At 43.6% G+C, this 14417-nt stretch overlaps 1 protein-coding gene and 2 long non-coding RNA genes across 8 annotated transcripts in view; 1 reads left to right on the forward strand and 2 right to left on the reverse strand.

The window, feature by feature from the left end:
* Positions 1 to 9792, forward strand: part of VPS13D (vacuolar protein sorting 13 homolog D) — an 83059-nt gene extending 73267 nt beyond the window's left edge. For 4 of the 5 annotated variants that reach the window (XM_072354153.1, XM_072354156.1, XM_072354154.1 and 1 more), the window contains 3 exons: positions 2736 to 2867; positions 6496 to 6736; positions 7514 to 9791. In XM_072354153.1, the coding sequence (XP_072210254.1) occupies positions 2736 to 2867; positions 6496 to 6736; positions 7514 to 7645 (505 nt within the window). In that variant the 3' untranslated portion in view covers positions 7646 to 9791. Of the gene's footprint in view, positions 1 to 2735; positions 2868 to 6495; positions 6737 to 7513 lie in introns of all 5 variants that reach the window. The other variant, XM_072354155.1, reaches the window with a different exon arrangement.
* Positions 7570 to 10563, reverse strand: LOC140261088 (uncharacterized). Its single transcript, XR_011905666.1, has 3 exons — positions 10482 to 10563; positions 9844 to 9981; positions 7570 to 7702 (listed from the first exon to the last, which is right to left on the reverse strand). It is a non-coding gene; the product is annotated as an uncharacterized lncRNA (long non-coding RNA).
* Positions 10564 to 11329: 766 nt separating this feature from the next.
* On the reverse strand, positions 11330 to 14184 carry LOC140261253 (uncharacterized). Of its 2 annotated transcripts, none has more exons than XR_011905683.1 (3): positions 13647 to 14184; positions 11510 to 12034; positions 11330 to 11357 (listed from the first exon to the last, which is right to left on the reverse strand). It is a non-coding gene; the product is annotated as an uncharacterized lncRNA (long non-coding RNA). The 2 variants fall into 2 exon arrangements; XR_011905684.1 differs by lacking the exon at positions 13647 to 14184 and adding an exon at positions 13072 to 13269.
* Between the last annotated feature and the right edge of the window lie 233 nt (positions 14185 to 14417).

A 14417-nucleotide genomic window follows, 5' to 3' on the forward strand; every position in this document is an offset into this window, starting at 1 on the left:
GCTGTGACCAGTAGACATGAGGGCATTTCTGTCTTGTATTGCCTTTTGTGTGCTTATTAAAAAAGAATCAGCGGATCTGTTGAGTGCATGTTTAATGTGACACAGATGTGGGCACACCGCCGTTCATTCCGCTTTACAAGTCCTCACTTTGTGTGTTTCATCAGCATTGCTTGTTATTTACAGAGCGCAACTTGAGACGGTTGAACCAATTTTTAGATTAAAATAAAAAAAGAAGAGGTTGTGTGGAACGTTCTTGGCTGTCCAGACCAAACAGAGCAGTTTGCCAAGGGGCCGATGGACTAAATCAAGGCAATTTAGGCTAGTTCTAATGACACTTCATTGAAAAGCAGCCTCCTTCTTACCACTGGGATGAACGCTTTGCCATGGAGTGCAGCGATGCAGACAGTAAGTGCTGTGCTTTCAATTCTTCCTCCATTAAAAACAAACAAAAACAGTCCCCACAAGATGGACGTTTCAAAGACTTACAGAAATTTTCTGAGCTCCCCAGGCCTTCTGCTGGTGTGTCTGACCTGCTTCCAAGCCAGGTATTAGAAGCAATTTCTCTGATGTCCTGTCCTGGCTGTTACAGAATAGATCTGACCAAAAGGCCTGGGTTGCAAAGGCCCACAGTGCTCATCCAGTTGTTATGTGCAGGGTCACCAACCAGCAGCCCAGGCTGCCCAGAGCCACATCCAGCCTGGCCTTGAATGCCTGCAGGGATGGGGCATCCACAGCCTCCTTGGGCATCCTGTTCCAGTGTGTCACCATAGGAAATAACAGCATGGAAAAAAAATAGCATGGTTTGAATATCTGAAAGTTGGTTAATACAAAAACCGTTGCTCAGTGTTGTTGCTCATAATAGGAGAAGTATCAAAGTGAAACACTGATGATTGGCCCATGGTGAGTTAAAAAGCGCATTATGCTTCACACGTTTACCCTTTACACTGAGTTAATAGAAAGTACAGGCGCTCTGGAGGGGTTTAACAGCCAGTCAGGGCTTCCTGGGTAAGAAAATGCTATTGTGCTGCTTTGGAAAGTGAGGAAGCAGTACAAGTAGCAATATGTGAATATTACAGTGGCTCAATCTTCTTTGTTTATTTGGGTTTTGCGTTTCATGAACACAAATGCACTGTTTTGCTTACTGGTTGTAAGAACATGTAAGAAAAGGTGACCTGAATGTTCACTTCCTATGTAGGCTCCAAAATAGAACAGTCTTGCTGTGCAGCTGTGCCTGCTACACATAAAGCCCGGTTTTAGCTGGAAAATGTGAGGGGCAGGAGAGGTGAACTGCTCTAAAGTTGCGGTAATTCATGCTGTAGTTTAACAACTGTGTACAGCTGTTACTCAGTGCAGTAGTTGTAACTGGGATGGCTTGTGGCAGTCCTGTTAGCTGACTTTGCTTCAGATAAATGCTGCTAATGGAAGAACGGAGTTTTTTCAGACGTTACATTTTTGAAGCAAAGGATCTCTGCAGCAAACTGAATTTTCATACCGTTATTTCTCTGTAATCAACAAACGTCTCTCCAAGACCCGAGCAGTAAAGCAGCGAGAACATCTGTGTGCAGAGGTACAACTCAGATTTGCTAACGTTTGACTGGTGTTATTAACAGCCACGTTTGTTACTGTTTCCTAAACCTCTGCTTTGTTTTGCCTTCCTTAGTTTGGAGAGTTTCCCCTCTTGGTTTCACTCTTCCTGCACACAAAGCGGTTTCCCATCTTAGCGTGACCGTAGTGGAGCTGAAGTGCAGTCACTGAAGTCTGCATCTTTTATCCTTCCTGAATTCCTCAGGAGGGTCAGTGCTACTTCGAGCCACCGTCACTGTGCTGTGCAGGTCAGGGATGTAATAATCTCATTAACAGAATTGGAACTTAGCAGGTAGTCACAGCGCAACAGAACCGTAAGCTGGCTGATGTTTTTGTCTGCTGTGGTGGGAGCCGCTACCTTTGACTTCTCCACCTTGTTTGCAAAATACGTGGCTGATATCAAACAGAGCAACGATAGTCAAAACACACTGAGAGAGAGGTCAGTCACCCAACAGGAGGGCAGCAAAGATATGGAAAAGATTCTCTTCCAGCGGTATTTACTGCAGCCAAGAAGGGAAGGGGCAAAAAAAAGTTGTCTGTCACGATTCAAAGGCAAAGGGTGTCAAAGACTGGAAGGAAAACACATTTGAGAAGTGTGCATGTGTTTTAAGCCTGGGACAGGATTGCCGAAGGTGAAAGGTAACAGAGAAACAGGGCTCCAGAGAAAACATCTGCAGAAAGCAAAGCTTAGAAGGCAAGTGCTCTTGTGTGCTATTGCCAAGCAGCTTAGAAAGAAAAGCCCTGGTTACGTGGGATTTTCTTCTGCTATCTTTTGATCAAAGAGCATTGAGGCAGTTCACTGCGCAGTCTTTACAAAGCATCAAGATGGGAAGCAGAGTGAAAAAGGTACGTTTGGCTTGACACACCAGGAACAGCAATAGCCCAGGAGGTACAAAAGCCATGCAGCAATGCCAGGGCAGCGCTAGTGGGAAAGGACAGGGAATAAAGCAGGGCTGCACTGCCTTAACGCAGCTCTTCAGGGGTAGGGCGTTCCAAAAGCTGAAAGGAATTCAGAATATTATTTTTTAACCAAATACTGCTAAGGGAGGAACCTGCCCTGTGGTTCTTTAGCTCTGTGGCCTGTATCAACCTCTGATGTCTCAGGCCTGCTGTTGCACAAAGTCATTCTCTTGCATCTATTCTGCACACAGGACACAAGCAGAGAGAGTAAGGAAGCCTCGCTGCTGCAGAGGACCCCAAGGGCTCTTGCCCCGCTACTCAGAAAGTGAAGCAGAAGGACAAGAACAGCTGTTCAAACTGACTGACAACATCCAGGATGAGTTGTAAGTACCGACCTGCAGTTACATCAAGTAGTTCCATTTGCTACCAGCGTATCTTTGTCTTTGGGAAAGGGGCGAACATTATTTCCCATGTATTTCAGTTTTCTCTTGGTATCGAATCACAGCACACCCCAGCCTCCTGATGGCTTCCAAAGCAGCCCTTCCACTCACTCTACATCAGTGTTGTCCCAGGTGCCACAGGGTCCTGTGCTTCACTTGTTGCTGACTGTCACTGCTCTCACCTGGCATGTGGTTTCCAAAGAACTGCAGCTATGGCTTTTCATTTCTTATGCCTTTTAATGATTGCAGTGTCCTTCTATCACCACAAAGGATGAAAGTTCTGCTTCTAAGTAATGAGGATGTAACATGTACGTCCAACACAGGCTAAACCCTCTCGTGCATAAACACATGCTGCTGGGACCTGTATTCCTTGAACAGAGGCACATTCTTCATGCAGACAGAAATGCTATCTCTGCCTTTATCTGTCTCTCTTGTCCGCTGTTCCTCACAGCCCAAGGCCTAGCAGAGCAGCTGGAGGCTCCATGGCAGCAGTATGTGAATCACACTGATAGGTGGGTGCAGGCTGAGGTTGCTCTGACTTAGATGTGAGAGAAGCTGGTCAGATGCCTGTGGTACGTTATTCCTAAGCTGAGGCTGTTAGCAGTGAGTGAACAAATCCTGCACTGTAAACATTGGGGAGTTTTTTTTCCCCGGAAAAGTCAGTATGGAATAATTGGAATGGGTAATACAAACAGAACTGATGGTGCATCTTATGTTTGAATGCCTTGGATATGGGCGCATTAAAGCAAGTGAAAACTGCAGGTTTTTTGGTCAGGTTAGACAGTACAATAAGTCCATATTGAGTCTATGCACAGGATGTCAGCTTGCTGGGTTAGGTTCTCATAGCAGAATTCATTACTTAAGCAAATTTCTCTCTGTTGCTTAAACAGCTGTTTTCAGTAGAGACCATGAGATACCATGTTTTGCTCTATCACAGTATTTGCTCTGTGTATCTACTTTGCATCAGAGCATTTACTGGGCAGAGCAGTTACTCAGAATTGGTCTGAATGCCTGAAGAAAAGAATGGCACCTCATGGTGAAGCTCTCAGGGGAGCTCCCCCATTCATTGCACTGACTCAACTCCACCAGCGTCAGTAATGAGGCACTGAAAGCCGCGTGCCTATGATGAAGTTTGTAGTTGTCACTTGGTCGCGGCCCTGTGATCTTAGTCATACTATCCTGTTTGCATCTTATTGAAGGGACTTAAATGGCGTTTCTAGTTTGGTTCTTAAGCGGGAGGAATTGGAAGAGAACAATTTGCGATTAAAAAGCCGAGCAGTGTCTGCTTTTGACAAGTGTACCCCATAAGTAGAGCTGTGGGCTGTCGTCGTTTCAGTCACGCTGTCCATTCACTGTGACTTTCACCATTAGGAACATCACACAACAAGAAAACAGCATTTCTTGTCATGGAAAAGAAGTACAAAATTATGCCTCTGACTTTTATCCCGGTATCATAATCAGAAACATATTCAGGGACCTGATTATTTGCATATTTTCCTTCAGAGTTAAATCCATAAAAGGGGGTTTAATACCTTGCTCTACTGTTCTAACTAAATGTTTCCACATTTTTTTCCAGTTAGACTCACTGTTTCACTTCTGGAAAATATTGTATAATTACTTCCTGATGTTGTTAAAAACCCACAAATTCTCCAGAGGTCTGGTTGCTTCTGCTTTGTTCTACTGGATCGTGTTTCATTTAATCTTCCATTTTATTAATTTGAAATGTTTAAAATAGTGCCAGTGCGAGTTGGTTGGGTTTTTTAAATCTATAAGTCAACTGAAGTAACATCTCGTCGTCGTATCTTAAAAGGTTAAATGCCCATTTTGAGAACGAGGCACGGAGAAAATAACAGTTGGCAACGGAAAATGGGTAATGATGCATGACTCAAAGTTAGAACAGAATGCGGAGCCTGAGCTACAAACTAGCTGATGTTCCAGTGCTCCGCCATCAAATGCATCCCGTTCCCATTGCGCAGAGTACGTAGATGACGCCATGAAAAATGAGACACACACAATCTTCTTACAGAGAAAAACACACAGTTCTGTGGTCTGGTTTTGCAGTTGTTCCCACTGAACTTCACAGTAGCTGTTACTGGTTCACTGTTCCAGCAGGTTCGCCCTGTGTTGCTCTTCCAGTGGAAGCACGACCCGAGTCAAACGTAGGAGCTCTGTCGAACACTGGACTTTGATTTGCCTGTTCTCAGAAACAAGGCTGTTCTACCCAGCAGGTCAAGAATGACTGAACTCTTCACACCACTTAAAATGAAAGTTTAACAACTTGAAGGAGCACAAATGCCTTTTTTCACTGTTATGGAAACCAAAGTGTTAGCTGCTATGACTAGGAGGCACAGGGCAGAGAAAAGGCAAGTTCAGCACTGAACAGCATCTTGCAGACAAGTATTTATTAATAGAAAACAATGACTAGGATTTTCTTCTATATCACAAAATAAACCACAATCTGAGCTTTAGAAATATTTCTGGTTGCTAACGTTCCACCTGTAGCTCGGGGCTCATTTGGATGCAGCTCACAGTAGCTTGCATCAAGTGTTCCCTAAGTAGAAAAGCAGGCAGTAGGTTTGGAACTGGTCAGTGGAAATGGTGAGCTTCTCAATCTAACCAAAGCTCTTAGGACTGAGAATGTTCAGTGTTTTCAGACACGGTGCAGCGTGTTGCTGAACACGTCAGGGCAACCACAGGCAGACTTGTGCAAATAGTGAGTTTGAACCCACCTGAAAGCAGGAGGATGGCAGTGTGACAGTTTAGTTTGCACCTTCATACAGAACTCAGCACTCTTTCATTCTTAGTTGTGTCTCCATATATAATGTTTTAAAGAAAATCATGACTGGAGTTCATTTCGGGAGTCAGTCCCAAACGAGGAGTGTCTGTCTGTGTGTGCATCATCTGTTCCACTATTGCAGTCCTTCCTGCTCATTTCTGCACATCAACCTTTTCAGCCATTGTAATTCTCCATCTTCCTAATTCACTCTTTTCTACCTCCCCTATTCATCACTTGGACTAATCTCTCTGGGGAAACCTGCTTGCTGCTTAACCTTTCACCCCAGTGTTAAACAGCTAATTTCTCTTTTCTAGCTACCGATCCAGGCACCAGGTTAAACTTGTTTTCTGTTTTTAAAGGCAATGGAGGCGTGTGGCAGAAGGAGGCACAGCAGGTTTATGTGCTCAGAGAAATAAATGCTTTTATCATAAATATCTCCAAACTTTTTCACCTATCAGCAACAACTGAAGTCACAATTAAACTTCAGTGTAAGTCATTCAATGTTCAAACGCAAGGCAGTTAGTCTTTCTAGGTATTGTTACAGGCTGTTTCTACATAGCCTTTTAACATCCAAAGCTAGAAGCTAAGCATTTAGAGCTCATACTTGGTTTGCAACCTGGTCTTTTACACCTGGGTTTTAGAACAGTTTAAATGCAAATGAATTGTATGTGTCATGCTATTGGATTTTCTTAAGACTTCCAAAGGTCACTGAAAATGCACAAGGTAAAGAAGTTTGTTACAGCTGAGTATTTTTCATCAATCACGTGATTCATCTGTTTTTGTTTCTTTATGCAGCTTCATAGCAGTGGAGAACATTGAGAAGTACTGTGTTCTGATCTCATCTAAGGCTGTTTATTTCCTCAAGAGTGGTGACTACACCGACCGTGAAGCCATCTTCCTAGAAGTGAAGTATGACGACCTCTACCACTGCCTTGTTTCAAAGGATCACGGCAAAGTATACGTGCAGCTGACAAAGAAAGCTGTTAGTACAAGTAGTGGCGTAGCAATGCCAGGCCCATCACAACAGAAACCAATGGTAAGGATCCAGCACCTGCTGTTTCTTTTCCCCTCAATGCATGTACTGATGCTGAAAGTATTTCTACTCATCGGCGTTTGGTTTCTTGTACTGTTCGTTTAATAACAAAACCTTCATTCTGCCAGCAGTGAAAATAACTGCTGCCATGAAGGTTTAGGTAGTAGAACTTGTTCCATGAACTCCTGAGGAAAGTTGAAGGTAAGATCTAAAACATTCCTGACTGTACAAGTCCATCAGGAAATATTTTTTTCCTCTGAGAAATAATCTTAGTTTTACAATACATGCATGTAATTAAGCACTGTGCTATTTACTGTATAAGCACTGTGCTATTTACTGTAGTGTTCTCCAGCATCTTCCAAAGATGCGAAAGACTATTTAGGTCATACATGTAAAAATTGATCCATATTATCTCTCAGCCTGGTGGGGTTTTTTTTTGCTTCATTACAGTAGTTGTTCCAGGTCTGTTTTACAGACAAGGTTACAAGCTCACCCCTGACCTACGTCAGTTTACATTCCAAACAGAAAAGCCAGATGAAAGGTAGGACAGGAAGCAAAGGAAATAACTTCAGATATTGCAAATGTTTCTTTTCCCACCCAATATTACCACAACTCGTTACCCGTCTTTCTCGCTTCTTCCATACCTCATTCTCCGCACTGAGAACAAGATTTCCTCTGAAGCACTTTTATTCTTTCAAGCATAGCAATGCAAATTCCTTCAGTCAGTGCAATAAAAAGGTAACAGTGCCTCTTTAACAACATACCCGTTTCTTTCTGCAGGTCAATGTGAAATCTGAAGTTCTTGCAGTAAAGCTATGTCAAGAAATAAACTATGCAAAGAGCCTTTATTATGAACAACAGCTTATGTTGAGACTCAGTGAAAATCAAGAACAATTAGAGCTGGACTCTTGAAACATCTTCCTTACTGCCCGAGTGAACTGCAGCAATCAGTCTGGAGCTGATGGTATTCTGTAATTAGAGAAAATACTATATGGGAAGGAAATAAATATCATTTTAGTATTTAACTGTATGGAATCATTGTGAGTAAGAAAACAAGCGTGGTGGGCTTTCTTTGGTTTTGTTTTTAAAGCATTAGTTGTATATTATAAAGATACAGCTCAAATGCATTCAGTTCTGGGAAAAGCCTTGTATTTTGCTAACGTGTATATATGTAAAAGTGTTTCATGTAAATAAGGAAGTCCAGACCAGGGTGTTGGTATGAACACAAGTTTACAGTGTAAAGAAATTAAAGGAGCTATACCAAGTCTTACTGCAGTACCTGAAACTACCTGTTCCTTCTCTCTCCCTCTCTCTGCTTTTCACAGTTCAGGAATGTACGTGAAGTGTTTGTTAAAAAAGAAGTTAACAGCAGCTGTTGGAGCACAGAAGTTCCGTAGTTCTCAGCTTTAACACTGTGATTAGGCTGCACCATTTTCTGTTTGTTTTTTCTTACCATGAGTACAGCTAATGCGTATCTCATACTGCACTGAAAGGTCACTGTATGTGACAGAATAACCGTGTTACGTCCAGTATTGCAGGTGACTCACTAGCTTAATTGCATTTCCAAAATACTAGAAAACAAAAAGCTGAATCTGTTCTGAATCCAGAACTCACAAAACCCATCAGTCTGTACCTCTGAAGGGCCCTGCTTCCATGTTGGAAAACAAGCGAGCAGCCCTGGAAACTGAAATCTTTCTGTTCAGCTTTTCCCTCCACGTGTAAGTTGGCTGCTTAGCGCTGAACTCTGCCAGCACTGGGAAGGTCAGGGTGGGGAGACATCAGCGCATTGTTTGTGTGAAGGATATCAGCTTCAAAGTGCAACTTTTTGAACTAATAAAAAAAACAACACGCTTTTTCCAATGCTGTATGTCACACGACTATTATCAACAACTACCTTTATTCCCAGAACTAGGAAATCCAGTGGAACTCTTCCTAGAGGGGGTTAAGTGTCTGTCCTTCTATCTAAGAGGGAATAGCCTGCAGATGGTTACAAGGAAAACTATTCTTATCTCCTGCAATGTGAAAGGCAGAGGACTGCTGTGTGAGGACAAACTGTACTATCAGCGGGTGTGTGTATGGTCTGTCACTAGAAATACGAATCTATAAAGGCCCATTATGCAAATGAAACTGATTGAATGCACCACTTTTGTATATTTCTCTGTATAATTTGTAAGTAAATGTAGAATTCAACAATGCATTGGCTCAGGAGTGCTTTAACAAGTCAGTCCTCTTGGACTCTTGCTACTAAGACCTTGCTCCTCTCCCCTGCAAAACTGTTTTCTTTTAACACTGCAAAGCCTGTTTGCTAAAGCAGGTAAGTAGGTGGGTAAGGTGAATTAAAAACCAGCTCACAGCAGAATGGCCTGCATAGTTTGTTCTGCAGTATCTACATAAGGAATGGGAGTGCGTACACCTGAAGAGCAGCGTGACAGTACACCTGAACTCAGAGACCTGCAGGACAAAATGGATCTAATTTGCCTGTTTCCTTTGGAATGTGCTCAACCTGCTGGTTTGGGTTTTTGCTGGTGACAGCAATTAAACAATTTAAAGCTTCAAGAAAAGCACCCACTATCTCAGATGTACAATGAGGGCCATGGACCGCAGCTGGCTTAGGCTACTTGAGTTATGTTACCATGCTGTTCCAGCACTGACCCTGTGCTCCTCTCAGCTACAGTCAGCCCACTGACTCCTTACATTCATATGCAAAGTTTCCTCAAACAGGTTTTCTCTTACGTACACAATGCTGGTTAATAGAAGTAATGTACAGATCCACTGGCAAGAAGCACACTGCCTCTTTTAAGGTTCCAGAACAAACTGATTTAGAACTTTGTTATTTTTTGTTGTTGGTTGTTTTTTAAGCTCCAATGATGTTACTTGTTGCTGTAACCCAACTATTTTTGGATCATCTCAGAGCTCCTCCTGTGGATTTCCTATTGTTATTGGCACTATTAACAATATTACTAAGTGAATAAACACAACTTTCAGATTCCAAGGGCCAGACTCGTTCAGAAACAGCTTTTAATGGAGGAGGTGCAGAGAAAGTACAAGCCTCTAGCTTTCACAAAAACTAAACACAAACTAAGACAAGACATTGTAATGATTCTGCTTACCAAACCACATGTAGTGCTGGGCTTTATGACGGCAGTAAGTATCGTTCAGCCTGGATTTATTTGAGGAGACAGGAATTGCAGCCATGAAAGTAGATTGCCTTGAAATTTCAGACCTCAGCTACAGAGAGTTACGTCAGTCTAAACAATACACACAAGGAATGGTGTATCAGCTAATGTGATATGTGAAAAAGGACCTTCTAACATCTCTCCAGAACTACGTGGCCCACCATCACTAAAATGAACCAGACTTAATACCAAACTTTTAATGTTTGAGCTGTGTCAAAGACCACAGCTGGCCATTTTTTTTCTAGAAGCAATTCTGGACACACACAGTGACAGAAAGGTCCTTCTTGTCCTGATCTGCATCTAAAGCTGTGGCTGCAAAGGTCTGTTTTACTGCCTCAGACCTGACAAAGCAATCAAACCACACACAACCTCTGTATCCCTGATGTGCTCGTAACTAACAAGAGCAGTGACAAGGCCACTAAGACTTCTTTGTTTTTCCTGAGGAAGCAGTATTGCTAACAGGAGGAATCTGATAAACAGCCTGGGACTGCAGCAGTATAAACATACAGAAAACAGATGCATAATGTGAATGCTAAAAGTGGAAGGGGGAGAACAAAAGTAGCATCAAATACCCTTTTATAAGTAGGTTTAATTCCTGGAGACAGTCCTTGGCTGGTAGCAGGCTGCAGCACATCGCAGGCGAGCAGAGCAGATCAGGTATTTGTCTCTGGAAGAGGAAGGCAGGGGACAGGTGGGAAGAAAAACTAATAACCCTTAGGCAGTCAATCCAAGCAGGAGTGAGGGTGTGCATGTACTGCAGTAACACCGCGCTGAAAGAGTTTTCTTAACAGTCACTGCCGGACCATAAACAATTCTGTTACCTGCTCCAACTCAGCCATCTTTAAATAAATTACAGGCAATGAAACAGGAAATACACAATGAGATATTCCTGAAATAAGCTAAACAACATGCAAGATGTGGACAATAAACTTCCTTCTGCTCTTGAATAGACTTCTCCAATAAATCAACTCGATGCTAGCTGAACAGCTTAAGCTGCGAATGCTGTTTAATCTAACAGTGCAGTGCTTATGTTGGTGTGGAGAGAAAGTAAGTGGCTGGAGGTTCCACGTCTCAAAACAGAAAAGTAATCATCATGATCACAAGGGGCTCAATGTATGCTATGTATGAAATGTATCCCATTTCTCAGAGCACATGGTGATTCCGCCACGTAGCTATTCTCTCATCAACTGCAGGCTTGGTCTCCAGGATCTTGGACCAAGCACATATAAATGAGCTTAAAAAAAAACCCAAACAGTCCTTTTATCTTCACTGTAACAACTGAGCACTGACCTGATTCATGCAGGGCGTGAAGCACCAGATGATGGCAACCCTAAGGAAAATCTTCCTTGCTCTGCTTCTCTTCCTTAAGGAACACTGCTGTATTTTCTGATCACAGCTAACTCAGCTCTGGTGTCCAGCACTGGGCATACACTGCAGGTTACTGACAGCTTCAAAGAGATACAAACAAACGAAAGGGCATTTTTATTAATGCCACAGTTGATCAAATGCTACTTAAATAATGTTGATTTTCACAAAGAATAACACCATATGTGTATTTGTGTGTATATACTTATGTAATATCGCTATTTCTTAAATTTACCTTGCAAAGTGAAGGCTGTACTCCTCATGCTTCCATTCTTTAAAATGTAGTTGTTGTAAACAAGGATCAGAGTTGTCTTCTCTGAAACAAACAGACCAGGAGCAGAGCTCTGCACTCCAGTCCAGGCTTGATGGCAACTGCTTTGTCACTACACATGATGATGCTGTTTTTATCAAATATGGGGCTAGGATGAAAACATCACCAATTCCTCCTGCTTATTATTGCTTCAAATCCATTCCAGCTTACTGGTAGCCTTAAAAAGGATTCAGGACGGTTCAAATCTACCTCCTTGCTAACACGACAGCTACCTCGCTGAGAAAATGTTTCATTAACAGAGGCCAGGTCAGTTTCTTTAGGACTGAGATGTCCTCCTCCTTTCCTAAGGTCTTTATCATCAGATTTTTCTGAGCTGGAGAACATGAGTAAAGCAACACCAGATGTGAACATCAGGCCGGGTCCTCACACTGCCACTGGGTCTGCACACGTCTCAGCTGTAACAGAGCGCAGTCATTCATGGAAGGAGGCCTGCCAAAAAGGGAAAGAAACAAAGTTACTCATTAACCACTGACAAACAGCGAAAAAAGTTTTTTTTGTTCCTATTTTCCCCTCAGTGGAACTACAGCATATTCAAGTATAGAAATAAAAATAACCTTGGCCCTAGATGCAGTTACATAAGAGGTAAATGCCTACTGCATTGTATCAGCTCTATTCATGGCCTGCTGTGCAGCCACGCTGCTGTCTCAGTGCAGTCAGACTCTGCTATCACAAGGGATCGCTGGGGCTTTCTTGTAACAGACAAGCTGCTGCCCAAGCAACATGCCCAGCACAAGCAGTTCTCTCTGTGGATAAGAAGAACCTTGCACCTCTGGCCTATTCTGGTCTGACTCGAAAGTACTAAAAGGCCATGAGAGAAGTAAACAGCTTTCATGTGCGTTTACGCTTTGGATAAATGGATGGGTCACCCAAAGGACAAGGACTGTGTATGGGAGCTCCAGAACAATTGTTTCTGCAGGCTAAAAATGCCAGCAAAATAAAAAATAACAACAAAAGTCCCCTGGATGCTGCAGCTGTGGAGAAACTTTAACAACTGGAGAAATCTATCAAACCCAGCATCCATCAACCCCCTGGAAACAGCACTTGCTTTGACCCTCAGGAGCAGCTCACCATTCCTAATGCCTGTTGTCTGCCAGCAGCCCTGCAGCAATCTGCAGGCAGCAGTGTAAGGTACAGGGTAACGGTGTGGCAAAAGTTTGGCCTCAGACTTTGATGAGGGCAGAAGAAACAACAAAGCCCACACACCACATGCAGGAGAACAGAACCTTATTTCAGTAGGGCCAGGCCCCTGATATAGCAACCTAAATACCAGGGAGAACAGCGGTGATTTCTCTCCCCCTTCCAACGAGCACCACTGAACCTCACATGGGCTTTGAAAATGTTTGCAGAGTAACGAGAACAGAAACTGCAGACGTATCACAGAAGCAACCCAGCACTCACAGCAGAAAGAGCAGAATTTGGCCCACTTACAGACATTCAAACTGAAAGAACTGAAAGCAGTTCAGAACCTTGACGAAGATCCCATAGTGAAGTGCAAGGCCAGCGTCAGAACACAGGATCTTGCTGCTTTCTCTTCTTTACCACGGTCTGACTGCAGCTTCACAGCACCCAGAAGAGCCATTACTGCAGCACAGCATGAGAACAGGCAGCAACAAAGGATGGCTGGATGGCATTCCTGTGACCATGCATCACCCTGCAGCCACCAGCAATCTGCCAGGCAAGGGAAGCCTTTAACCAGATTTGTTATATGTAATTATGGTGATTTTCTTCTCATTCGTTACCTTTTGCCCTCTATGCCAAGCATACACTGGAGCGATGCTCATCTGCAGAATGTGGATTTATATACCAGAAGGCAGCACAAGATGGTACAGAAATGCCCACAGCATCACCACAGCTGGAATGGGAAAATGAGCATCCATTGGCAATGCAGAGGTTATACGCCTCTTTGAGATACTGACCATCACAGACAAGCATGTAGCATTGCCCATGAACCTGAGAGCATTCACCCACCGATCCTGGCGTCGCTGTTTGCTGTGGGTTCCTGCAGAAAGCTGAAATGACCCACAAAAGTGCACTTTCTTACCTCACGCAGAACAGCAGCACTCCTGCATCTGCTGTTTTCTGCCCACCTTTCACACACACGTGCTGAAAGCTGAGCAATGTGCAAGAGAAGCCATGCTGGAACCAATGCTGACCGCTGTATTCCACAGAAGCAGCACCCACGTCCTTTCCGGGTTACATTCAGCCACACTTCTTCCCTCTGCTTGCACTGCGGTAAGACACAGGCTCCCACCACAGGCTCCCACCACAGGAGGGTCTCGGCATTGCGCACACAGAGACAAGGAGAGAGGAGGTATTTCTGGCAGCCTGGCTCCTCTTCAGAACAGAAATGTTTCCCTTGGCTTGTGCAAGTTGCTCAGACTGTGTGCAGTAACAGGCTGAAGAAGCCAGCTTTCCATTCCCCGTTCCATTACTCTTTTTGATTGGCACTTTAATGAGGGCGCTAGGGGTCGACCCCCTGCCAGGGGGCTGGTTCATGCCCCGTTTATCTCACAGTCCATGTAAGACTAAAATAACACGCCAGGCTGAGTTTCACTGCCTTGTGATCCAACAGCCCACCATGATGGATTGAGTGACTGCAGCAAGTTGGCAGCTAAAGTGTGTTGTAACAGTATCTTTCTGTCAGCGCAACACAATGGATTTGCTGATTCCTGGGTTTTCCCAGTGCTCATCCTCACCATCCGCACACAACTTTCTAAAGTTCATTTTCCAGAGGGCTGCAAAGTGATAATAAATAACACACCAAAGGTTACACTGTGCTTTTCTCCCCCCTCTGCCGTCCTACTGCTGACGA

Source organism: Excalfactoria chinensis, chromosome 20 (genome assembly GCF_039878825.1).
Source record: "Excalfactoria chinensis isolate bCotChi1 chromosome 20, bCotChi1.hap2, whole genome shotgun sequence".
NCBI classification, from domain to species: domain Eukaryota; kingdom Metazoa; phylum Chordata; class Aves; order Galliformes; family Phasianidae; genus Excalfactoria; species Excalfactoria chinensis.